This window comes from Cydia amplana, chromosome 17 (genome assembly GCF_948474715.1).
Source record: "Cydia amplana chromosome 17, ilCydAmpl1.1, whole genome shotgun sequence".
Classification (NCBI taxonomy): domain Eukaryota; kingdom Metazoa; phylum Arthropoda; class Insecta; order Lepidoptera; family Tortricidae; genus Cydia; species Cydia amplana.
Window position 1 is genome coordinate 13,085,446 of NC_086085.1, and position 27,066 is coordinate 13,112,511.

At 40.0% G+C, this 27,066-nt stretch overlaps 2 protein-coding genes across 2 annotated transcripts in view; both read left to right on the top strand.

Moving 5' to 3' along the window:
• LOC134655855 (putative helicase MOV-10) overlaps window positions 1–7,767 on the top strand; it is a 33,032-nt gene extending 25,265 nt beyond the window's left edge. Inside the window, exons 13-19 of the mRNA XM_063511346.1 lie at window positions 176–310; window positions 976–1,340; window positions 1,925–2,079; window positions 3,133–3,251; window positions 4,733–4,844; window positions 5,296–5,469; window positions 7,532–7,767. Of these exons, the coding sequence (XP_063367416.1) occupies window positions 176–310; window positions 976–1,340; window positions 1,925–2,079; window positions 3,133–3,251; window positions 4,733–4,844; window positions 5,296–5,469; window positions 7,532–7,759 (1,288 nt within the window). The 3' untranslated portion in view covers window positions 7,760–7,767. The remainder of the gene's footprint in view (window positions 1–175; window positions 311–975; window positions 1,341–1,924; window positions 2,080–3,132; window positions 3,252–4,732; window positions 4,845–5,295; window positions 5,470–7,531) is intronic.
• Window positions 7,768–11,767: 4,000 nt separating this feature from the next.
• Window positions 11,768–26,190, top strand: LOC134655845 (dihydroxyacetone phosphate acyltransferase). The gene is made up of 11 exons (XM_063511336.1): window positions 11,768–12,103; window positions 12,826–13,002; window positions 14,059–14,188; window positions 16,580–16,783; window positions 18,206–18,357; window positions 21,441–21,930; window positions 23,011–23,148; window positions 23,805–23,884; window positions 24,192–24,356; window positions 25,019–25,167; window positions 26,028–26,190. The coding sequence occupies exons 1-11, from the start codon at window positions 11,921–11,923 to the stop codon at window positions 26,170–26,172; spliced, it is 2,013 nt and encodes a 670-aa protein (XP_063367406.1). The 5' UTR covers window positions 11,768–11,920; the 3' UTR covers window positions 26,173–26,190.
• Window positions 26,191–27,066: the final 876 nt, after the last annotated feature.

A 27,066-nucleotide genomic window follows, 5' to 3' on the forward strand; every position in this document is an offset into this window, starting at 1 on the left:
TGCCGCGTTGGATGGCGATGGCCAGCCATTGCATCGGGAAAAACCCGGAGCAGGGGTTAAGGCCCCTTTCAATCAGGCGACGACCCAGCTCCCGGCGGAAGGTCTTACCCTCAGCGCACCAGCAACTTCAGCAACCCGAAGTATCAACAGTTTCTCTAATTTGAAACATTTTCAGGGAAACAATGCCAGCGATCCTGGGGCCCTACTCTAACGGCACGAGCCGGGAGTCCTGGAGCAGGGTAACCATCGCCAAGTTCATGAGATATAGCATCGTCATCACCACGCTCGTCCACGCCGCTAAGTTTGCCAAGTGAGTATAAAATTGTTATCGTGATCTGGCGAATCGCTGCCGACCCTTTTGCGAGAGGATTGCCAACTGCTCGCACTTGCACTAAATCCGTTTTAGTAGTATGTTGTGCACCGCGCAAGGGGTAACCATACTTGGTCAACCAGATCTTGACAGTAGAAAAAGGCGGCAAATTTGAAAAATGTAGGCGCGAAGGGATATCGTCCCATAGAAAATTTGAATTTCGCGCCTTTTTTTACTGACAAGATTTGGTTGACCAGCTATATCTCTCATTCGGCAAATTTGGGCACAAATTAGATTTTCGAAATCATCATCACTTATTTACAGTAAAGGCAGTTAGCCCGACAGTAAGACACGTATGTCGAAGAAAAATATAGATAGGAGTGAAATAATATAATAGAAATCTATAATGGATCGTTTCGTAGTACTATTAGATTTAATGTATTCGAAAATTGTGCATGTGATTCTTCATCGTGTCGTTCATTAGTCATTCGTTTCATTTTTATAAGTGAGAACCTATAATTGGCTCTGTGATTCTATTGTAATTTTTGGATATATATATATATATATAGCGCTGTTGGTTTTACATGTACTTAAATTAAATAAAATTTTAAATAAATGAACACAATATATTGTCTCACCACCTTTTTTCTTACCATCATAACCAGGGAGTTAAAGCAGAAGAAACACGAACGCGTGACCACCCACGTGTTCATTGACGAGGCCGCGCAGGCCAGCGAGCCGGCCAGCCTCATCCCGCTGTGCGGCCTCCTGCAGCCGGGCGGCGCGCTGCTCCTGGCCGGGGACCCGCAGCAGCTGGGGCCCGTCGTCATCTCCCGGGAGGCCAGCAAGCTGGGCCTCGGTGAGTGTACCACCCACGTGTTCATCGACGAGGCCGCGCAGGCCAGCGAGCCGGCCAGCCTCATCCCGCTGTGCGGCCTCCTGCAGCCGGGCGGCGCGCTGCTCCTGGCCGGGGACCCGCAGCAGCTGGGGCCCGTCGTCATCTCCCGGGAGGCCAGCAAGCTGGGCCTCGGTGAGTGTACCACCCACGTGTTCATCGACGAGGCCGCGCAGGCCAGCGAGCCGGCCAGCCTCATCCCGCTCTGCGGCCTCCTGCAGCCGGGCGGATCTCCCGGGAGGCCAGCAAGCTGGGCCTCGGTGAGTGTACCATCTACGGGCTCATTTAGACGCTGCGAGAACTCGCATGCGAGTTTCATTACATTGCGTCATTTGATCGGTCGGCTGAATTGATGTAACCTCAATAGTCCGCAATGTAACTAAAATCGTATACGAGTTCGCGCGCCGTCTAAATGAGCCCTTCTACTCTCTATCACCCTGGTACTTCTTGCATTTGCAGAACTCAAAAAACGGCTTCAAGGTCACCATTAAAGTCTCGAAAAATATGTTGATCATTGCAACTTTTTCTAGTGAGTCTGAATTGTTTCCTGTATATTTTTTGGGAGTAAATAGGGTGACTGCTATAGTTATGGGCCATTACATAGTAATTGGCCGCTCTTACCAATAAGGTTTTAATAGCTTTAAAAGCGTGTACCAAAAATGAAATTTTTGCGAAAAACTTATTTTGGTTCTTGGTTCACTTTGATTAATTATCAACAGGTATCTCCCTGATGGAGCGGCTGAAGCGCAACTGCGCCCTCTACAGCGACGAGCGACGAGACCCGAACTACATCATGATGCTCAAGAAGAACTTCCGATCGCACCGCGACATCCTCAGCATCCCCGACGAGCTGTTCTATCACGGACAACTGGAGGTAGGCGCATTATTAACACATTCAGTGCCGAAAACCCGACTCGGGTATTTTATGATTTCGTTCCCAGGCCGGTCGACCCGATAGTCGGGATCGTGGCACTACAGCTTTATATGACGAAATTTTTGTGGCCTGGCGCGGATGTCTTGTTTGGTTGGGTGGCAATGAATGTGTTAAATTGTACAACGGGACTTAATCGCGTAATGCGTATGCGGGCGTAATGTGTAAAAATCGTGAAAGTTTAAATCAGTGTGGAGGTAGGCGACCCCTCAAACCGAAATGTTCGAAAGCAGTACATAAAAATTACAACAGTAGGCCTAGCATATGATTGGCGCGACAGTATCTCGCCGCGAGATAGAATACCCGTCTTTTTCTAACTGTATTAATTAAAGAGGGACGCCTCTATCTCACCGCGAGATACTGTCAAGATCAAGTGCTAGCCCATGTATCCTAAAAAGGTTTAGTCTCTAGTCTTGACAATGATAATATAGACCCCGGATTCTTGTCGCGATCACGTGACAAAAGGGTGATTTGGGGAGTAAATGGAATGGTAGAACAAGATAATACTTAAATTATAAGATAACATAAAAAAGTACGTCATATTTTTTTGGTATACAATTATTTCGTCCCACAGTTCCATTCAGGAAATGGTATATATAATATGTGTATATATTAGAATTAACTATTATCAATGATAATAGTTATCTTATAATTTAAGTATTATCTTGTTCTACCATTCCATTTACTCCCCAAATCACCCTTTTGTCACGTGATCGCGACAAGAATCCGGGGTCTAAAATAACGTATGGCCAAGGCCCAAGCCATGTTTCACCAGCCGCTTGGCATCGACCGTTGCTGTTTCCCCTTCCTCGCAACATTTTTCGTATACAATACAATACCTTGCACACCTCATCAAACTCGTGAAACAATAAATGTACAGTAACATAAACAAATACAATAGAGGTAACAACAGGCAGTCTTATCGCTTAAGAGCGATCTCATATTTACTGTTCAACTGTTTTGTGCCTTTTATCCAAGAAATCGTGTGTTTCTCAGGCCATGGCGCCTGTGGACTACATCAGCGGCGTGGACATCCTAGGAGATAGGACGTCCAGCCGCGCCATCGTGTTCTACGGCGTACCGGCCCAGGAACAGAGGATCGGGAAGTCACCCAGGTATAGTTTGTAGCTTTCTAATAGAGCCCGAAGGCTAATCCTATTGTCTATTGTTCAGTAAAACCGCTCGTGCCACGTGCCACAACCACCTGCATAAAAAATCGGTACTTCGGTTACTGAGTGCCGGCGAGTCGAACGCTACAGAACCAGTCTAAAATGTGTCATCGAGATGCGTAACAAAGGCGCGTTATCGGAGAGCGCACCTACACTGGTTTTTTGAGCGTTAGACTAGCCCGCGCTCAGGTGCCAAATAGAATAATTAGGACCCTTTTTTGCAGGTAAGTAGCACGTGCGGTTTTACTGAACAATAGACATTAGGATAAGCCTTCGGGTTCTACTAGAAAGCTACAAACTATACACTATAGTCATAGAGAAAAAAATACATAGATTGCTCACTCCATACATCACTTTTGATACCAAAAAGACTATTAATTTCAGTGTCTACATCTAGCATCGAGTAGCGGAACTATCAGTACTGCTACTTGACAATGGATGTAGCACCGACCGGAAAGTCTTGATGTAGACACTGAAATTAATAGTCTTTTTGGTATCAAAACTGATGTATGGAGTGAGCACTCTTGTCTTACTTATATTTCTCTATGCTATGGTCTCGCTTTGCAGCCAGCCTTTACACCCATAACCTACTGTAGGTACATCCAAGGCTTTGAACGTTTTCATGTTACCAAAGATAATGGAGTTTATTGTTACTGTCATGGTGAATTGTAGCCACGGTACATTTACTGCCATCTTTCGACAGAATTAAAACTGTTAGAACGCCATTTGACTTTGATCCCTATTTTTGCAACAATATGTGTCAATTTGTTATATGTCAAAAATTAACGCCATCTACTCGACAGTAGGCCAAAGGTATGGCGCCACCGCTCGAAAAGATTGCACCGTACCTTTGGCCTACTGTCGAATAGATGGTGTTAATTTTTGACATATAACAAATTGACACATATCAGTGAAAGAATAAGGATCAAAGTCAAATGGCGTTCTAACAGTTTTAATCTTCTGCCGAAAGATGGCAGTAAATTTACTGTGGCTGCATAATTTACTTTGACAATCCGCCTCTATTTCAAATTATCTTTGATGTTACGGTACGCCATTTTTAGGGTTCCGTACCCAAAGGGTAAAAACGGGACCCTATTACTAAGACTCCGCTGTCCGTCCGTCCGTCCGTCCGTCCGTCTGTCACCAGGCTGTATCTCATGAACCGTGATAGCTAGACAGTTGAAATTTTCACAGATGATGTATTTCTGTTGCCGCTATAACAACAAATACTAAAAACAGAATAAAATAAAGATTTAAGTGGGGCTCTCATACAACAAACGTGATTTTTGGCCGAAGTTAAGCAACGTCGGGCGGGGTCAGTACTTGGATGGATGACCGTTTTTTTGCTTGTTTTGCTCTGTTTTTTGTTGATGGTGCGGAATCCTCCGTGCGCGAGTCCGACTCGCACTTGGCCGGTTTTGTTGCAGCTTCTACAACGACTCTGAGCTGGAAGTCGTACAAAGACATGTTACAGCGCTGCTAGAGGTGCACCGCGTGGCTCAGGAGGATATAGGCGTGGTCACGCCCTATATTCGCCAGGTACTTGTAATACATTTTACCCATTATAAGTACATTGTTTTTTTGCGTTAGAAATAACTCTGCAGAGTTTTGTGGCTATTTTTTAAGACTGAACCACAGATGGATATCCTACAAGTTCAATAACCCAAGGAAGTGACTAAAAACTAAAGGAAGATATTTTCATATTTTTAGAATTGATTGTAATGCTTTAAATCAAAGTTTATACTTAAGTAATACTATTTTTAAATATAAATCACGCTGTAAATCACGCATGAAATTGTTTAATAGTTTAAGCTCATTGTAAGTGAACTTTTGTTCTTTATGATTTATGATTATGAGAAATAAAATCTTTAAACCCAAATAACTTCAAAATTCAAAAGAAGGAGGTTCTCAATTCAAAATTTTTTTTATACATCTGCCAGCCTGAATTACTATCGATTTTAAACTATATTTTCTACTTGACTTTTCACAGGTGTATAAAATGAAGCAGTGGCTCAAAGAACGTGAGTTGAACATCGAAGTGGGCACCGTGGAAGGCTTCCAAGGCAAGGAGAAGCGCGTCATCCTCGTGTCCACTGTGCGGGCCAGGTGCGAGCTGCTGGCACACGATGCCAAGTTCCGGCTGGGGTTCCTTGTCGACGCCAAGGTAATTCCGTATATGTATACATTTATGTTTTCGCGGGACATTTTCTGCAAATAATGTTGGAGAATAGCAAAAACAAGAAAAGATTGCCGACTCCATTACGTTAAAAAACCGGAAAATTGCGAGTAGGACTCGCCCACCGAACGTTCCTACAAATTTAATTTTTAGTATTTGTTATAGCGGCAACAGAAATATATCATCTGTGAAAATTTCAACTGTCTAGCTATCACGGTTCATGAGATACAGCCTGGTGACAGATTCCTTGTTTCAAACTTTGTGATTTCGTTAGCAGACTAATTCTGCTTAGTACGAAATTCGAACCGAGAAACTCATCACTACTAGGGCTTCCAATACCGGGATCCCGGTATTTCGGGATCCCGGGATCCCGTCTTTTTAAACGCATTTTTCAATACCGGTATTTTTAAAGGCAATACCGGGATCCCGGTATTTAAAAAAATTAGGGAAATGCGCAGTATAAACCCTTTAAATCCATTATATCCGGCTGTATCAAAAAGCTTACTAAAGGTCAGACGCATCTAGAGTTAGAGCAAGAAAAGTCTGCAACGTTTATGATAGCACGCGCAGTGCAAGTGTTATATTAAACGTCAAACTTCTATGAAATTATGACGTACAAATAATACTTGCACTGCGTACTGCGTATGCTATCAAAATCGTTGCAGACTTTACTTGGTCTAACTCTAACTGGTCTCTAGCCCGCATTTTATTATTGAAACAAGATCGTTGCCTAGTGCGTCAGATAAATATTTGGTGGTTGGTGGTGGATGAATCCTGAACTTATGTGAGTGATGAATATGATGATAGTGACATAAACATTAACATAATTAGTTCTGATAATTTTATCAAAAAATAAAACGAAAGAGCAAGGATAATTGTAATAATGGCAAACCAATTTTGACGGAAATTTGAAAAAATGTTGTCTGGTTGGTTAAGTTGGACTACAAATGTGACTGGTGAGGTGAAGTCAACAAATTGGATAAAATTATTGCCAACCTGGAGTGTGAAATAAAATTATTGCAGATGGCGGCATTGATTGTTCATTGTTGTAATAGCTTTTAGGACATATCTGTTATTCCAGTGAGCCAGTCTAATTCACCTTTTTAAGAAAACTATATATTTTTAAGCGATTTATATCCAATACCGGGATCCCGGTATTGATGAAGACAGTTTCGGTATTAATACCGGTATTGTGAGAAGTCCGGTATTTGGAAGCCCTAATCACTACCCGGTGCGACCTCACACTCACACTGGCGTCGTCGCATTCTGTTGCTATGGCAGTGTGAAGACCGCCTACCGCTAGAGGCTCTACCATGGTCTAATAAAACATGGTCTTCTCTTCCCAGAGTGTCACTTGCCTACGTCACAATAACATTGCCACTTTATTTCAACATAACATGTTACATGGGTACATTATATCTATGGTTAATAAGTTAATTTATTTCTTTATAATTTAATAATTTTCATTTATATGTATTTTATCTTAAATTTTACAATAACACGTCATTTTTAATTATTCGTTAGCAATATCTTCCGATTCACGAAAGAAATTACGACGTTCTGGTAATTCTGTTTACACTATTGGCAACACAGGATAGCGCTGTCACATTTGACAATCCGCCATTTTGTCCCTGACCGACCGTCCTTGTCGAACGCGTGTTAATTGTTATTTCCTTCTCGCTCAGTGTCAGCAGTCGCAGTGTTTTCCAAACTTTTCACGTCGTAAGCTTGGTAATTAATGTTTTGTTACGAAAATGGTTGGCTGCTCTATTCGGAACTGTAAGAGTAGGAGTGAAAAGTGCAGTATAGATTTGTTTTATTTTACTATGTTTCTACATGAATAACTTAAAATTAATGCCGTTAAAAGAATTTTCACCGTTGGTTAAAATTCTCCCACATTTTAAAGTTTGAGAACCTGTAAACAGCATGATGACGTAGGCAAGTGACAGTTAGGTCATTCGCGAATCTCGGAAGAGAGTACCAGGCGGAGTATATTATTATACCATGGGCTCTACAGACCCTAATAATATCTGATGAACTCTTTTTCCAGCGCTTCAACGTCGCCCTAACTCGCGCCAAAGCGAAACTGATCGTCATCGGCAACCCCGCCTGCCTCCAGAAAGACGCCAAGTGGCACCGCTACATAACCAAGTGCCGCGAGCTCGGCACCTACTGCGGCTTCGACTTGGGCGAGACGGGCGCAGGGGAAACTGAGGCTATAGACCAGATCACGCAGATTCTGCGGCTGACTAAGGCGCTGGAGAATATGAGGGTGTGAATACAGAACATATAGCCCATATAGGTACTCTGGCAAACCCACTTTGTCAGTAGGAAAATGCGCGAAATTAAAATTATGTATGGTTCGCGCCTACATTTTTCAAACTCTCTCATTTTTCAAAGTCTTTTTCTACTGACGGAAATGGCTTGCCAAACTTTATATTGTATTCAAGGCAGTTACAGTAATACCACCCAACTATAATCACACCTGAACGAACTATGATATTACATTCTATGGGCTATAGTTGGGTTGTTTCACGATAGGTAAATAACTTGGTTAAAGCAATTCTTGCACGTAGTTGTGTATAGTTGACAAAACGCATTATTGAGACCGTGATAAAATTTAGGCCGGAATAAATCGGAAATGACACTAACAAATCGCTAAGTTTAAAATAAAAATGAGGTTATCGCACTTGACTGAAGCTTTATCCTATTTTGGTTAGCTGTAGTATCTTCGGTCATAGAGGAAAAAATACATAGAGTGCTCACTCCATACATCAGTTTTAGTACCAAAAAACTATTAGCATCTAGCATCGAGTAGCGGAACTATCAGTACTGCTACTTGACAATAGATGTAGCCACCGACCGGAAAGTCTTATGCTGATAGTTCCGCTACTCGATGCTAGATGTAGACACTGAAATTAATAGTCTGAACTGATGTATGGAGTGAGCACTCTATGTATTTTTTTCTCTATGCTAATCGGTACACGGCGGGAAGAAGTTGATAACTCGAGATATTTTATTGAAGAAATTTGAACTTAAAATTAAATTGCACAAGGTTCAAATTTCTTCCATTTTTTCCCGCGAGTTATCAACTTCTTCCCGCCGTGTACGGCTATATTGTTGTGTTTTTGTTAAATACATTATTACCTATACTTTCTTGAGCACATCAATATAATCTAAATATTTAGGTAGTCATTGTACTTACTTAAAAAACATTGAAATATTATTGTTGAGTTGACTATTTGATGTTAGCTTTGACACTTTTGCAACAAATCAGTTTTTTATAACTATTATTTGAACATACTAAAATAGCTACATTTTTGTAAACAGATATACTGTAATTATGTTGCTTTTGATACGGCAATTTTTTAAACAAATAGGTTAATTAAAAGTATGTATTGTAACAAACAAAGTACCCACCTATCAACAAACCTGTTACTATGATCACTTTTTTTAAATTTGTTTGTAGGTATTATAGAATTATAGAGCCTTTAAGAATCAAAAAGATTAATGATTGTTTTTGTTAGTAAGATTCTCTAGTGTGAAACCTGGTTAAGTGGGACCTGGATAAGTGAGAAACCTCTATAGCTGGGACTCATGGTGCGGTCCCGACACTTTAGCACTGAATTACCTCTGTTAGTGAGATAAAACGAACCTCTGTAACTGGGATTAGTTATTGTGATTTTATAGTCACATTTACCTCTATAATTGAGACAGAGAGTGTATTTTACCTCTTTTACTGAGACTATTTATAAGATTACATTTTCCTAATTGTTTTTTTAGAATTTTATAGGAATTGATCTCTGTATCTGAGATAACGTCAATCTATGACCTCTCTAACTTGGACTTTATTAATCAATTTCCGTATACTTACTACTTACTTTATGTAGTTAAAACTATCGAAACTATCGAAACGAAAGCTGAAATCTTGATAAGTAACACAAATAAATAAATTTTCTTTTAATAGATTTCTAAGACACAATGAAGTCCATATCGAATTTAATTGAAAAAATATATCCTTTGGAGAATCATTCAAAATAAATCCAAAGAAATATTTAAACAAACTTAGAAAATATTTAGGGACAACAACAAGATAATTACAAAATACCTTATAACCACCTCTATAACTGAAATATATCCTCTATTCTCACCTCTATTAATGGGACCCTCTGTAAATGAGACAGAAATTTATTTGTACCTGGCTAACTGAGAGCCTGGGTAAGTGGAATACCTCTTTAAGTGAGACAAATCTGCTCGACCCTTGAAGTCTCACTTATCCAGGTTTCACTGTATATTAAATATCGTTAAAGTAATGTAAGCTGTATTTATAAGGAAAGAATTGTTATTTTTTTTATATTTCCCATTTTTTTATTCTATGGCCTGGCTACGAGACCTTTAAGCCAAGTCTTTATTTTAAGTATTTCCCCCATCATGGGCATCAGTGTTGCCAATAAAATAAAAATAAAATATTTCTGGGCAGGGAGCTTTAAACTTAAAACGTTTGGCTAGACTAGTTGGATCATAGTTTGCACCGACTGTGACACTCTTCGCAGTGACAATGTATGTCTTGCAAGGTCAATTGGTCGGACTGTAGACTACTACGTGTACCTACTAGAAATTTTGTATTACAATAAAGTATATTTTTTTGATAATTCTGTGTTTTTATATTTTTTGTGTTATTCAGCAGATAACACATTCCGTTGTATCAGGCGTGGCTCGCTCCGCGATTTCGTCGCGTCGCAACAAGTTGAACAAGTACCTACAAGTACATCCGTCCCCCACCATTGGTGGCTAGACATAGGACGCGCGTGGCGCTTGCGCCACCTAGCGGTCATATCTGTTGTAATCGTAACAGACGCGTTTTGTGAGGCTGAATCTTCTGTACCTAGTTTTCTGGCAAACCCACTTTGTCAGTAATAAAAGGCGCAAAATTCAAATTTTCTATAGGCAACCCAACGCACCTACTGTTTTTAAATTCTTCTACTGGCGAAAATGGCTTACCAAACTATATTTTTTGAGTGGGTCAAGTCTTGGAACCAAGTTTGGTGCGTATGCGAAGTCTTCGCTCTGTGATTAACCGCGCGTACGTGAAGCCCTTGACTAAAAGGCTCAATCAATCAATCTTTGGGTAATATGGCTCCATCGATACTGTCGATGATTTCGCCAACGTCGAAGTGGATCCCTCGTGGGATCGAATTAATATTATTTGTAATAAATAAACTTCAGCCAGTGTACGGTATATAAAATTATAAAATTATGGCCTCTAGGGCTCTAGCCAGCCACGGTTAGAGGTAGAAATACCAAATGCTCGTAGAGCACGACGTTGTTCGGTTGTATTATGAGCTCTTGTAAGGCGATAGCTGGACTTTACAAGGGCCACGTGGGGCTACCTGGCGTTGACGCCAGAATGGCGATTAAACTCGTATCAAGATTAATTCTTCATTATCCGCACACTTCCATATTAGTTTACTGTATAATAAGCTATCAGTATTACACTTTAAACAACATTAATGGGCAAAAACAAAGAAATTAATCACGACCCGATGTGACCAAGATGGCGGTCGACAAGGAAAAAAGCGGCCAAGTGCGAGTCGGACTCGCCCATGAAGGGTTCCGTATTTAGGCGATTTAAGACGTATAAAAAAAAAACTACTTACTAGATCTCGTTCAAACCAATTTTCGGTGGAAGTTTACATGGTAATGTACATCATATATTTTTTTTAGTTTTATCATTCTCTTATTTTAGAAGTTACGGGGGGGGGGACACACATTTTACCACTTTGGAAGTGTCTCTCGCGCAAACTATTCAGTTTAGAAAAAAATGATATTAGAAACCTCAATATCATTTTTGAAGACCTATCCATAGATACCCCACACGTATAGGTTTGATGAAAAAAAAATTTTTGAGTTTCAGTTCGAAGTATGGGGAACCCCAAAAATTTATTGTTTTTTTTCTATTTTTGTGTGAAAATCTTAATGCGGTTCACAGAATACATCTACTTACCAAGTTTCAACAGTATAGTTCTTATAGTTTCGGAGAAAAGTGGCTGTGACATACGGACGGACAGACGGACAGACAGACAGACATGACGAATCTATAAGGGTTCCGTTTTTTGCCATTTGGCTACGGAACCCTAAAAATCGACTAAAAGGCTCGATGTAGCATTTTGCAAAGAAAAAAAAATGCTGTCAAAGTTCAGCTGTCACTGTGTAGTCAGTTAAGTGTCAACTGTCAACCAGCCAGGCAGTTGTCAACGAGTCTTGCAGGTCTGCAGGTCGTGCTTTTCGTACGGCGTTTGTTCAATGCGCTCCGCTGTTAATAAAATAAAAGAATTGATAATTATATAATGAATATATTAAAAACTGATGTGACATGTGTTTAACGTAAGAAGATTTCTAATTTTCATTTATTAAAGGTATTTGTGAAAAGAATATAAAAATGAGTGATAACGTGAGTTTTAAAGATATTATGGAGCCGCGGAGGACTGAGAGTGGGATATTCAGGTTCATGTCGCGGGCCTGGTACCCGCAGAGGACCCTGGTGATGGAAAAGTACCTGAGCCCTCAGGATCTGAAGGATGCGGCTGCAAATTCGGTCTTCTTAGAAACTGTGATTGAGGCGGTAAGAATTTAAGAATTATATTTGTAAATTAATATCAGCCTGTATTTTTTTTTATATAAAACCGGCTAGTAATTTTTGTAGGTGCTACATGCTGATATCAGGGTTATGTTACATAAAAAATATTGACATATTTCTTTAAATATTTTGTATGAAATTGACACAGAATTCAGAAAGAACAGGATTTACAGGATAACTAAGGCATTCTTTGTATAAATATCAACTAAGAAGGATTCCAACTTGGTATCTATTTCAGTTTAAGAAGGATTGTCATACATTGAAAAAAAAAATTAAGTACAGGAGTTAATTCTTCATGCACCTCAACCCCTTAAAAGGCATTTTCAATCCATTTTTTTTATGGAATGGTTCTTATTCAAAACTCATGGATAAGTCTGGGTAAATCTGGCTACCATACCAATTGGAAGACTTTCTCTATAAGATTTCAATTCCAATGGCATTCTTGTGCTCCTAGCTTAGTTGGTAGTGTCCCAATCTATAAAGCAAGAGGTCCTGGGTTCAAATCCTGGTCAGGGCATTTATTTTTGTCTGTTTATCACAAATATTTGTTTCCGAGTGATGGGTGTTTTCTATGTATCTAAGTATGTATTTATCTATATTACTATGTATATTGTCGTCTAGTACCCATAGTACAAGCTTTGCTTAGTTTGGGGCTAGGACGATCTGTGTAAGATTATCCCCAAATTATATATTATTTTTTATTCCAGGAAAGTCTAAGAACGGGTGTCTCAAAAGAGAAGTTAAAAGAAGAAGTACAGCAATACCTGGAAGAGATGGGGCTGGAAAAGAAGCTGCACGTGATCCGATGGATGGGGATCGTATTCCTCAAGATCGCCTTCATGATGAAGATCGGGATTTATGTCAATGAACCGGCAGTATTAAAGGTGAGTGTTTATGATATTTATTATTGAACTACATACATTTACAACATAAATATTAAACATTTAAAAAAGGTGAGTTAACCATAAAAGGTACTTGCAAGCAACCCATATTAAAGGCCGGTAACACTACAACCCCTCTGGTGTTGCAGGTGTCCATGGGCGACGGTAATCTGTACGGTAACGCTTACCATTTTTCTGATTGTTTACCTCCTATATCATAAATAATTAAATAAATAAACCAAAGCATTCAAACAATTTATTCCTAATTATATTTACATACTAATACTAAAATAATTGCTTATTCAAGTTATTGTTTGTTTTGTTGTTCTTTGTCATACCTCATAGGAATACAGTTTATTCTGAGATTTTAATACTGTGTAAAGTTTTCTGGATTTAACCTAGTTTCAAAGATACTGTAATTTTTTTAAAGATTTTTCCATCCAGTGAAAGACTCTTTTGGGATCGCGATATTCGCGATTTTCTCATGTATGCAAAAAACCAAGGAATAGGCTACTTGACTAATTTTCATTTATGGTATCAATCAATCGGGTTTGTTTTTAGGATCAAATGTTTATATGGGACCCATTGCATTAAAGTAACTCAAAAGTCAGAAATTGTAGTCAAATGCCAATAGTCGCACTTCACTCGCGAAACGCCCTAAACAAAACGATAAGGGAACGTGACGTCAAGGTCTCTGGGAGCCCATCTTCTAGTATGGACAAAGCAAGAAAATTGCGTTTTTGTCGGTGAAATATTACGTTTATGTATATAGTTGCTATACAATATTTTTTTGGATGAAATGTAAGGAATCGAATGGTAGGTACCCTTACTTTAATCGTTTTTGGAAGTTAAAAAAAAAATCGAAACTTTTTTAATGTTTCAATATTTTATTTTAATATCCACATTATTGTGATAAATTGCTCGTTTGCTATCTATTTTACTAGATTTTATTATAAAATTCAACATGTGTTCTTCATCCCTATACTAAAACTTATCATGGCTATTTTGGTCTAGAATTTATTTTTTGACAGCAGTAACTGACTGTGACATTAATTTCAGCTGAAAGACGTGATGGGATCAAACCCAGTGCTCTTCCTGCCCACACACCGCAGCTATGCAGACTTCTGTGTCATGACGTACCTGTGCTACCACTATGATATAGACTTTCCGGCCGTCGCTGCTGGAATGGGTAAGTCTTATTAAAATACCTAGTTGGTCACACCACCACGTGGTGAAAATATGAACTTTCATCACAGAATAAGTAATAGTACTACCGTACAGAAAGGACACTTCCTAAGTTCCTAGAAAACCGAACTATGACAGCGATTCAGGGTCGAATCATGATCCCTTTCTAACTTATGGCACAATCCCTTTCGGCATAGAGAAAAAAATACATAGAGTGCTCACTCCATACATCAGTTCAGACTATTAATTTCAATGTCTACATCTAGCATCGAGTAGCGGAACTATCAGTACTGCTACTTGACAATAGATGTAGCACCGACCGGAAAGTCTTATCTCAACAGCATAAGACTTTCCGATCGGTGCTACATCTATTGTCAAGTAGCAGTAATGATAGTTCCGCTACTCGATGCTAGATGCTAATAGTCTTTTTGGTACTAAAACTGATGTATGGAGTGAGCACTCTATGTATTTTTTTCTCTATGCTTTCGGCTATTTAGGGTTGTCAAAATTCAAGTCATTATCTAGTGCACGCAAAGACACGTCAAGTTGTGTCAACCCTAATAATTGCTCGGAGCAATGCTGAGCCGAACGGAGCCGAGTTTTCCCGAAGTCAGGAGTGTCTCCCGACTGCTTTCATGGGACGACATCTTCAATTCTTCATATTGCTTGGCAGCTGTCAAATAAGCAATGTACCTCACCCACTAGGGCTGCGCTTATATAGTCATGCACGGAGCGTATAGTCCGAAGTACGATACACCATAAGAATTACGACACAGCAGAGCAAAGTAAATGTTTACGCGTAATGTAGCCTTGTAAACAACTGCGTTGCGTACGCGCATCAAGGCTGACATTGTAGTATTTTAAACGCCTGAGCTATTATAACCGCAAAATACTTCATTCGTTTATGTATTTGCCTCTCCTTCGCTCGAATATACAATAGTGAGAGAGAAGCACGCTAACGACGACAATTTCGATGCTCGCGGTAGATTCTCAGGTTCAAAGCAAGAGGCAAGGTGATCAATATATGTATAGTAAATTGAAACTTATATCTCGCAATTAAAGCTTAATTTTGTACCATCAGCGAGTACAGCGTACAGACTTGTCTACAATATATATATAGCTAATAATAATAATATAAGGTGTATTCAGGTATTTCCGAATGAACGAAAGTGGCGGATAATTCCGAAAGCTGACTCTTACTACAACGGAATATGAGTGATTTTACAATGATTTTCGGAATTACCCGATTTCCGGAATTACCCGAATAAACCTTAGCCTTTATTTCTGACATTTAAACTTAATCTATATACATATTTTAAATTGTGTTTTTAGCTTGATGTTTCCTTGTCAGTTTGACTTCTGGCAAAGGCCAGCTATATATAGCTATCAAACTAAACAAAGTAAAGGTTGATGTAGGTTTGACGTACATACCTATTCGCTTGACGCAAACATTTTATTTAGGTAAACAGCCCTAGTAGCACGGTCGCATTTTTATCGTTTATCACCATGCCTGTCACGTTCTAACAAGTATGTAAGTGCGAAAGTGACGGGCATAGTGATAGTCGATAAAAATGGAACCGTGCTGAGCCCGCAGAAACGTTAGGTAACTAACGTCAAAAAAACTACACTCAATATAAAGGTACTTTTATTATATTTTTCACGTTAGGTAAATTATTTACCGCTGTGAAAAAAAAAAGAATATATTTGTAAGAAATAACAGGTTGAATACAAGGTTGAACAAAGATAAACAGGTCAATAAATGGCAAGTACCATTTGTACTTCAAAAATTATATGCGTTTAAAATTCACCGGTTAACCTTGACTATGACAAGTTAATATAATAAATGAAACAATGACATCGCACTCACGCATTACATAACTATGTTAATGCCAAATACCCTTATGATTCATTCATAGAGTTTGTGCGGAAAGAGAAGAGTCGTAGAATGTATTAGATCCCATACATTTCACGACTCTTCTCTTTCCGCACAGATTCTATTCATTGAAACAACTATATATTTGTCGCAGGCCGTCTATTATGAATTTATGACGGCTGCGTTTAATGGAATGTCAAGTATTGAAATAGCTTGAGCGTTTTTTGGCGAACCGCTAGCGCTAAGTGTGTTTGACTGCGATGCAGTGACTTTTATTTGAATGACCCGAACAGCTGCTTTAACGGATTGGTTCCTGGCTGATTCTGAGGACAGCCCGAAATGAGATGGCGTCCTGAGTGGAACCGTCAGTCAGATTTGAATAGGAAAGAGTCGCAGCCAACCTCACTACATTCCCATAATTTATAATTTTATGAGTTCTGTCGTTTTAGCTGTGCGTTCATGGAGTATCTTTAATTTATGTACTCCCCGTCATATTTATTAATTTTAATGACTGCTGAGCAGACTTCTACTCCATGGCGGTGGTTGGGCGACGCATGCGCGAGACGTGCGCGTTCTACATTCGCCGCACGCTGGTGGGGGCTCCCCTCTACGCCGCCACGCTCAAGCAGTACGTGCGGACGCTGGTGGCCAAACACTGCTCGCCCGTCGAGTTCTTCCTCGAAGGGACCAGAAGCAGGAGCAATAAAAGCCTGCCTCCTAAATATGGTGAGGAATAGGCTACATGACACATTTTTATTAAAGGTTTCGTCACACAGGCGCGTTTTCCGGGCGCGGCGTGGGCGTTTTATTAGGGTTCCGTACCCAAAGGGTACAAACGGGACCCTATTACTAAGACTCCGCTGTCCGTCCGTCCGTCCGTCCGTCCGTTTGTCACCAGGCTGTATCTCACGAAGCGTGATAGCTAGACAGTTGAAATTTTCACAGATGATGTATTTCTGTTGCCGCTATAACAACAAATACTAAAAACAGAATAAAATAAAGATTTAAGTGGGGCTCCCATACAACAAACGTGATTTTTGACCGAAGTTAAGCAACGTCGGGCGGGGTCAGTACTTGGATGGGTGACCGTTTTTTTGCTTGTTTTTTTTGTTTTGCTGTATTTTTTGTTGATGGTGCGGAACCCTCCGTGCGCGAGTCCGACTCGTACTTGGCCGGTTTTTATGTAAAAGCGGCGCGCCACGCTCACGCCCCGCCCGGAAAACGCGCATGTGTGACGCCTTAATGGTATCAATCGATCAGGTTTGTTTTTGGGATCAAATGTCTATATGGGACCCACTGCATTAAAAGCAATACAAACGTCAGAAATGATAGACAAAGTCCGATAGTTGTACTTCACTCGTGAAACGCTCCTAACAAATTGATATGTGAACGTGACGTCACTGTCACTGAGAGAGTGTTTTTGTATAATTTCCATATATTATTTTAATATCCACATTAGGGTGATAAATTGCTCAGTTGCTATCGATTTTACTAGATTTTGTTATAAATTCAACATGTGTCATCATCCCTATTGAGTATGCTTTTGCTCTCAATAATAGCCACTAAAGTGTCATTCAATAGAACTTGCTAACTATGTAAACAAAAGTTACTAGTAAATTGACATTCAGTGTCAATTTTAGTATGGCGGTTTGTTTACATAGTTAGCAAGTTCTATTGAATGACACTTTAGATCCAGAGATGGAAATCTAGGTAAAGCCACCTTATGACAGTTGGCGCTTACGCTATTATAAACGAGGTTACAATCAATAGTAATGCGGTACTGCGCGAGGTAAGGGCCGAGCACCATAAGGTACCTCTACCCGTGGAGCGTCACATTTTGTATCTAAACCCATTGCCATAGCCTATATGATCAATTATAATGAATCAAATCAAAATATCGGTATCGTCTTGGGTCGTCCCATTCGTTTTTTGTCAAGTTCTTAAATTAGTCCTATTCTGCTTTCGTCACTCATTCTACATTGAAAGCCACCAACGATTGTGACGAATGTAGAATGGGTGACGAAAGCAGAATAGGACTAATTTCAGAACTTGACGAAAAACGAATGGGACGACCCAAGACGATACCAAAATATCAATCAAAATGAATTACACGTTTATTAGGTAATAATGATAAATATATTTCATCAGGTATGCTCTCAATGAGTCTGGTGCCATGGTTTGCGCGTGAAGTGAGCGACATCACGATCGTCCCGATCAATATCAGTTACGACCGTCTCATGGAACACGGACTGTTCGCTTACGAGCACCTGGGTGTGCCGAAACCTAAAGAATCCACCGGGGTGAGTACGATTATAGTCCGTATTACAATGAGCTAAGGTCGTGGTTCGTGAAGTGAGTGACATCACAATCGAACCCATCATAAGCTGTTCGCCTACGAGCATCTGGGCGTGCCCAAACCTAAAGAATCCACCGGGGTGAGTACGATTATAGTCCGTATTACAATGAGCTAAGGTCGTGGTTCGTGAAGTGAGTGACATCACAATCGAACCCATCATAAGCTGTTCGCCTACGAGCATCTGGGCGTGCCCAAACCTAAAGAATCCACCGGGGTGAGTACGATTATAGTCCGTATTACAATGAGCTAAGGTCGTGGTTCGTGAAGTGAGCGACATCACAATCGTTACCATCAACATCAGTTACGACCGTCTCATGGAACACGGACTGTTTGCCTACGAGCATCTGGGCGTGCCGAAACCTAAAGAATCCACCGGGGTGAGTACGATTATAGTCCGTATTACAATGAGCTAAGGTCGTGGTTCGTGAAGTGAGTGACATCACAATCGAACCCATCATAAGCTGTTCGCCTACGAGCATCTGGGCGTGCCCAAACCTAAAGAATCCACCGGGGTGAGTACGATTATAGTCCGTATTACAATGAGCTAAGGTCGTGGTTCGTGAAGTGAGTGACATCACAATCGAACCCATCATAAGCTGTTCGCCTACGAGCATCTGGGCGTGCCCAAACCTAAAGAATCCACCGGGGTGAGTACGATTATAGTCCGTATTACAATGAGCTAAGGTCGTGGTTCGTGAAGTGAGCGACATCACAATCGTTACCATCAACATCAGTTACGACCGTCTCATGGAACACGGGCTGTTTGCCTACGAGCATCTGGGCGTGCCGAAACCTAAAGAATCCACCGGGGTGAGTACGATTATAGTCCGTATTACAATGAGCTAAGGTCGTGGTTCGTGAAGTGAGCGACATCACGATCGTCCCGATCAACATCAGTTACGACCGTCTCATGGAACACGGGCTGTTTGCCTACGAGCATCTGGGCGTGCCCAAACCTAAAGAATCCACCGGGGTGAGTACGATTATAGTCCGTATTACAATGAGCTAAGGTCGTGGTTCGTGAAGTGAGCGACATCACAATCGTCCCCTTCAATATAAGGGTAAACCTAGGTTAGTCTCAAAGAAGCTTTTGATCCTGGATGGAAATAGAATCGATTGGCATCTCACTGTACCTACTTATGTATTTTTTTTCCAAAATCTGCAAATGTTAATTTAATAGCCGTTATTAAAAATATACGGAAGGTCTCCTAAGACCATTTTGGCGTAGCAGCACTGGATCTAGCACCTACCTTCAGTGCCCCATTTACAAATCCACCCTCATCATCATCCACCCTGTCTAATGGTATATGCTTAGCGACTGAATTCTAGTTATTCATAAATAATCTTGTCTTATATTTGAGAATAGATTGTAAGCCGATAAGCCATTAAGTAGATACCTACTAAATCATACGATTTAGATGTGATCAAAGACCAATTTTTATCAGCAATCAGATCTAAGTATGTTATGCAAAATGTAATAATACCTACACGTTATCAAGAAACTGCCGTGGCTTTAGATTTAATAGGTCCAAGCATTCGATTAAAAAGTACGGCTTTAACTACTTCAAGTAACAAACACAGATGCTATAAACGTGTGACCCGCTAGAGAAAAGTATGAAACCAAACCACCACGCTAAAAATTTAAACGTCATAATCTCATAGAAGTTTGACGTTTAAAATGACAATTGTACTGTCTGCTAACTAAGCTTGGTCTAACTCTAGTACTATTACGCCGGTTCTAGGGGAAAGCGGAGGAATTGAGAACTCTTAACTGCCAACCAGGGTTCGAAAGGATAATTATCAATGATAGTTATCTCGATAATTATCGTGATTTTTATGCCTGATAATTAAAGACTATAATTATCTGGATAATTTCGAAGCCCACACTCAAAATGAATACAAAGAACTCACAAACATTATTATTTTTTATATTACGTGTGTTATAAGTATTTCTGCACGAAATGCCGACAATAACTGATTGACAAGTTACTATTATTAACATGTTTTTGCCTTGTTTGTTACACGCTGATGTAACATAGTAAACAATAACTCGCGTGTTGACCTCCGTTTTCGCGCGCATGTGATAAGTATACGCGATGTAAACATACCTCACTCTCAAACGCTATTTACACTGCACACGAGGCATAATCGGAGTGCGCCGCGACTATATGTCGCCGGAGATACTACCTACCTCTTTAACAATTAGAAAAATACGTGTACCTATATAGGTATATAGGTACCTATAGCTGATGATAAAAGGCTGTTTGATGAATTAGGTACATATTTAAGTATGAAGTTGTAAGAATATATTAAACAATGTTTAAGGTAAAAAAAGGTTATATACAAAAATTATCCTCGATTTGAATAGTTGATACTTTGAACTTTTGAACGTTGCCAGCACTAAATCAATAAATATTCGTACTCTAAGTAACAAAGCTTTATCTTCTGTATAAAGTAAAAGGTGAAATGTCAACCACATTATATGTACTTACAATAATTTTACCATTGAGGTCTTAAAATAACGCAAAATAAATACACATGTGACTTGGTCGTTCGATATTCGAACAATGATATAATTCATATATAACCGCTACACCGATTGTTATGATACTTTATATACTGGTTCTAAATACCCTAATGCATCTGTACATTTTGGCTCTGTCCAATGGCTAGGGACACCCTGTATCAGGGATCGGAACCGGTTTTTTGCAAAAACATAGAAATAACCATATTTTTCGAATTATTTTATACTTGAAATGTAGCACTCAGTTGTGTTTTTAGGTAACGACTTCGTATTATTAGATGGCCCAATTAGAAATGAAGTAATTAGCAAAGAACGAAAAAATACCGTTTCCGTTCCCATACAAAAAATACCGGTATCCGATCCCTGCCCTGTATACATATAATGTATCGAAACGACGGAATGGCAATCACGTGGTTTTAAAAAAGTGGAGGTTCCTAATTTATGGGAATCTTTTTTGTTATTGAACTATTAAAATACTTCTAACATTTACCATCTCCTTCCAGGGTCTGCTGAGGTCCCTCCACCGCCTAAACGACCACTTCGGCAACATCTACATCAACCTGGGGTCCCCCCTCTCCGTCCGCGAGTACCTCCACGCCCCCACCGAAAGCGCCGAGCGCCTCAAACCCGTACACCTCCAGCAACTCACTCCAGCACAGTTCCAAAACGTCCAAGACTTAGCCAATTACGTCATAACATTGCAACAGGAAAATACTGTAGCGACTATCTCGAATTTACTAGCTTTAGTCCTCATGCAGAGCTTAATGAAAAGTGAGGTATTAAGTATCTCACAAGTTTATAGTGAAGTTGAATGGATGGTGGCAGTGCTGAGGCAACTAGGCGCGTCGGTGTTTGAGAATGACGTAAAGAGTAGCGTGGAGAGAGTGCTGGTGGTTCATAGGAGCATGATGAGAGTGGACCAGCATGGGAGACTCAGGCTGGTGTCTGGTGAGGTCATGGAGGTGTCGGCGGATGTGCAGAAGAAGATGAAAGGTGGGTTGTTTTTAGGGTTCCGTAGCCAAATGGCAAAAACGGAACCCTTATAGATTCGTCATGTCTGTCTGTCTGTCCGTCTGTCCGTCTGTCTGTCCGTCCGTATGTCACAGCCACTTTTCTCCGAAACTATAAGATCTATACTGTTGAAACTTGGTAAGTAGATGTATTCTGTGAACCGCATTAAGATTTTCACACAAAAATATAAAAAAACAATAATTTTTTGGGGTTCCCCATACTTCGAACTGAAACTCAAAATTTTTTTTTTTCATCAAACCCATACGTGTGGGGTATCTATGGATAGGTCTTCAAAAATGATATTGAGGTTTCTAATATCATTTTTTTCTAAACTGAATAGTTTGCGCGAGAGACACTTCCAAAGTGGTAAAATGTGTGTCCCCCCCCCTGTAACTTCTAAAATAAGAGAATGATAAAACTAAAAAAAACATACGATGTACATTACCATGTAAACTTCCACCGAAAATTGGTTTGAACGAGATCTAGTAAGTAGTTTTTTTTTAATACGTCATAAATCGCCTAAATACGGAACCCTTCATGGGCGAGTCCGACTCGCACTTGGCCGCTTTTTGACTGTTTGATTTCATTGGGCTGATGTATGTGTTATAAAATGGTAAAAATAGTTGAGATTAGGTACAGTTTTTAGATACGTAAAGAAATAACAGTACGTATTATGATATACTGTTAACTAGCTCTATTTCACTTAGGTACCTATATAAGTTACTTAAAATTTGAATAATAATAATAATAAAAGCCTTTATTAACAATCTTGTTTACGTACATATTTCTATAGTACCTATTTTTATGTTAACATATTTATTTTAAATTGTAACTTAAAATTTGAATACATAAACTTAAACATTAAAATTAAAACTAAACTATAATAAAACTATATTAAACCGTGGCCGTGACTTTAACATTTCGGACATAGCAGCGAGCCATAGATTCTACTCACCTCAGTGCTTTCCATTACCATAGGTAGAACAAAACAGGTATCGACTCCATTAGATTGTATGAAGACTAACATTGTAAGCTTATATTTTATTATAATTTTCCTTTCAGGCCACATAATGAAAGCGGAGACGATGGTGAACGCCGTGCCTATAATCCAGCTCCAACTATACGTGAACCCGGTCCTACACTACCTCGTGCCGCCCGCCGTATTGTGCGTCATTGTTGCTAGGGGACCAACTAGTAGAGGTAATTTCACAGTGATAACTTTTGCCTCTATAATGGGCTCACGTGAGCTCAAGAATCCAAAAAAACCGGCCAAATGCGAGTCGGTCTCGGTGGTTCCAAGGGTTCCGTACATTAAGTCCGACTCACACTTGACTGCATTGCTAATAGGTTTTCCTATCATCTATAGGTAAAGAACTACTTTGTGTATTTTATTCAAAAGTTTAGACTCCGTAGTTTCGGAGATAAAGGGGGGGAGTGGTCGGACAGACAGACGCACAAGTTCCGTCTTTCCTTTTGAGGTACGGAACCCTAAAAAACAACACAACCTGTGAAAAACTACAATACAACCAATAGATCAGGGGATTGCGAAAAGTAAATTGGACGTTACCAATAAAAACGTTTTTGTAACACCAACTCTTTTTGATAACATGATTTGTTTCCGCTACCCAAAGGTTGCCTGAAAGAGATCGCTTTTTAGCGAGAGCTCCGTCGGTGCCTCTATCTTTAATCAATTGTTTATCTTTAACCTGTATGTTTTACTAAGGGGTGTCAATAAAGAGTAGGTATTCTATCTATCTAAAATAGTCAGAAATTAGAGTCTAAGTCAGAGGTTTCCTCGAGTAATTAACTAGGTACATTATATAGAATATAAGGGTTAAATGTATTTTATTTCACAGAACAGTTGGCGGCAGACTACAACCGCATCAGGACGATGCTTAGACACGAATTTTTCCACCTCGAGAAGACTGAAGCCGAGGTAAGTTGAGTTGTAACCAAAATTCTCAATTTTATATGCAATAATATTTGGTTACTATGTCTATCAATCGCAATGGCCAGATACAACTATTGCAACTAAGATATTTCGCACATACTCAAGCATTTTTTGACAATTCAGTTACCATAAAACGAATGGCATCGGCAGCTAAGCTATAATAATTATTATGCACTACATTAGTCGTCTTTGTCTTACTATAAAACATGAATTGTCATTCTGTAAATTTAATTATCATTCTTAGCCTACTTCCACAGTTCGCCACCTAACGGTAGTTTTACTCTAATTTCAGACTTTCTCGCAAGCCCTAGAATACTGCCTGCAAAATGGAGTACTCCACACAGAAGACGACCTAACCTTCACACCAGGCTCGGACGGGAAATTGTCGTATTTGCTCAAATGGGCTATTTGGCCCGCTCTCTCCACGCTGCTCATCTGTGCTGACGTCATGACACAGGTAAATTCATTAACCAGTTGACCGCCAAAGACGTCAAATGACGCGCGCAGCTACAACCCAATTTCGACCTTTGTGCATTCCGATAAGGTTCACAATAACGCGCCGCACACGATAGGCGTGGTGTTCCAAGAGTTAAAAGTACATTGGAACTTATATAATCTCAAGGGAAACGTTAAAGAAGTCGTGTTAACGAGTTTTTGTCTCACGAAGGGTATCAATTAGAGAAGTTTCTATAGCAATTATATTTTCGAAGAATTTGTTATAATATAATGAATTTGAATGGAATCGTCACACCGTTTTTTTATAGTATAGCGCACAATATCGTCGCTATACTTACTCAACCTCATATCTGCAACAATCATTTGATGGAAATGTCGCTTTTCTTTCATTCGGAATACGGGTGTTTTTGTCATCAAATGAGTGTTGCAGATACGAGGTTGAGTAAGTATAGCGGCGATATGTAGTGCATAATTGTTTTCCATCGTATTTTCTAGGAGCCATTCGTATTTATCATGCTACTTCAGTCAACGTTAGTACTTTTTGTACCGATACTGAATGAAATTGCAAGACACTTTCGTACGTTTCCGTGAAAATACGACGGAAAAGAATTATGCAATACATCTGTTTGTTAATCTAACCCTCAAAATGTTTCTATGTTACAGCAAACAAGCTGCACACACAAGCAAGTTCTCAGGCTGGTGCAAGCGGCGGCCGAGGCGCAGCGGCGGCACCCCTACTGCCTCAGCCTCGACGCCGGCGCCAGCTGCTGCAGCGGCCTGCTGCTGGCCGGGGCCGCACTCAGGGACAAGAGGTCAGTAGCCACTGTTGACAGTTCAACCAAGCTGCACACACGAGCAAGCCCTCAGGCTGGTGCAAGCGGCGGCCGAGGCGCAGCGGCGGCACCCCTACTGCCTCAGCCTCGATGCCGGCGCCAGCTGCTGCAGCGGCCTGCTGCTGGCCGGGGCCGCACTCAGGGACAAGAGGTCAGTCGCCACTGTTGACAGTTCAAACTAAACTCTACTCTTCTAAGGTCCAAGGTCCTACCTATAGTACCTATTCAGTTCGTGATTTAAACCATGTTCAATTGGAATAGAGTCGCTTTTGCTTTGTCTCATTAAATTTTCAAACAAAGCAAAATCAACTCTATTTCCTACAGTTTAGGTTCAAATTTCAATTGCAAATTTTGGATGTTTCGTTTGTATGGCTGGGCCGTAGGAGGCTAGAATAGCTGGGTTGCGAAAAGAAAGCGAGTGTTCCTTGTTTAAAAAAGTTTGGAGACTTGTGATACATCGAAGCTAAAGTCCTTGAGGGTAAAAAAATAGGAGATCGTGTGTTAAGTAGAAAAGTTTTTTACCTGATCAATCAGGATCCTCAAGGATAGGATATAATAATATATAATACGACTTAAGGCGGACGGGGAACTTCATACACCGAAGTCCAAAAGTCTAGCTTAGGTAGGTCAGCGAAAACTTGTTAAACGAGCAAGAATAGGCGACCAAGGCTATTCGTTTAATAGTTGACTAGCTATAAATTACATAATGATAGTACGATTGTAATAGGGTTTAAATCCTACTAAAAATAGAGTTGTGGGGTTGCTAAGTGTTTGCAACCACATTTTTATACAACTCTCAGTATCCAAAAGTAATATTCACACGAACATATTCCTTCCAGTGCCACGGAACAAACATACATCGTATCACCAGCCGTATTGTCCGAATGCCGCCGCCTCGTCAGCTCCGTACTACCCGAGTTCGAAGTCGACTTCACCGCAACAAACCCCGTCATCTTGGACCAGAAACTCGCTTCTAGACTATAGATTGATTTAATTGTTGTTTTGGTTGCAACAATCATGAATGATTCTTTTAGACCGGTTTCCAAACTACGGCCATGTAAAGGCCCCTGTTATAGACTATACAGGTTGTAATCGTTAAGTGTTTACGTCATACTTAAGGCATGGGGGCGTTTAACATATTTCAAGTTATATTTAAAAAAGTAATTGATGTAATTTTACTCATTGGGTAACATATAGTTTTTGTGTCTTTGTGTTTTTTTTTCAATACTATTATTATAGGTTTTTTGTAATTCGACATTTAGAGACTTTATACATCTCTATGTAATACTTTAGTTTGATTTGATATTTTCGGCTTAGTTGTATTTTATAATTGTTGATGTTATTTTTTTTTGCTGTATTTAACATCCATGTTGACGTGTAAAAGTGCCCTTGTGGCCTATTTGCTGAATAAGTGTTGATGTTTGATGTTTACTTTCGATATCAGTTGAAAGTTTTAAGATATTTTGTATACATATTTACGGAATAATCGCATGTAAACACTATGTAATGATTACCCCCTGTAGTGTGTCGTTTAAGTTGCAATAGGTCGGTGGCAAACTATCATACAGTTCGCCTTGTAAGCGGTTACATCCTTCGTTGAAGAATTGTTACTGGGCGCGAAAAGTGTCCTAAGGTTTTTATTTCCATTACGCACAGGCAATCCAACCTCTAGACGTAGCATAGTTGCGCTCTCTGCCACACATACGGTAGCGTTACTCCATCTTCGAGTCAATCCCGTGCCGTGATTGGTCCGTGTCTTTGAACGGACCAATCACGGCACGGGATTCGCTCACCTCGTCCCACCGCACCCCCGTATTTTTGACAGCATCGGTTTCATGAAAGAATTGGCCTAAGCTCAGTCTAGAGGTTGGATTGTCA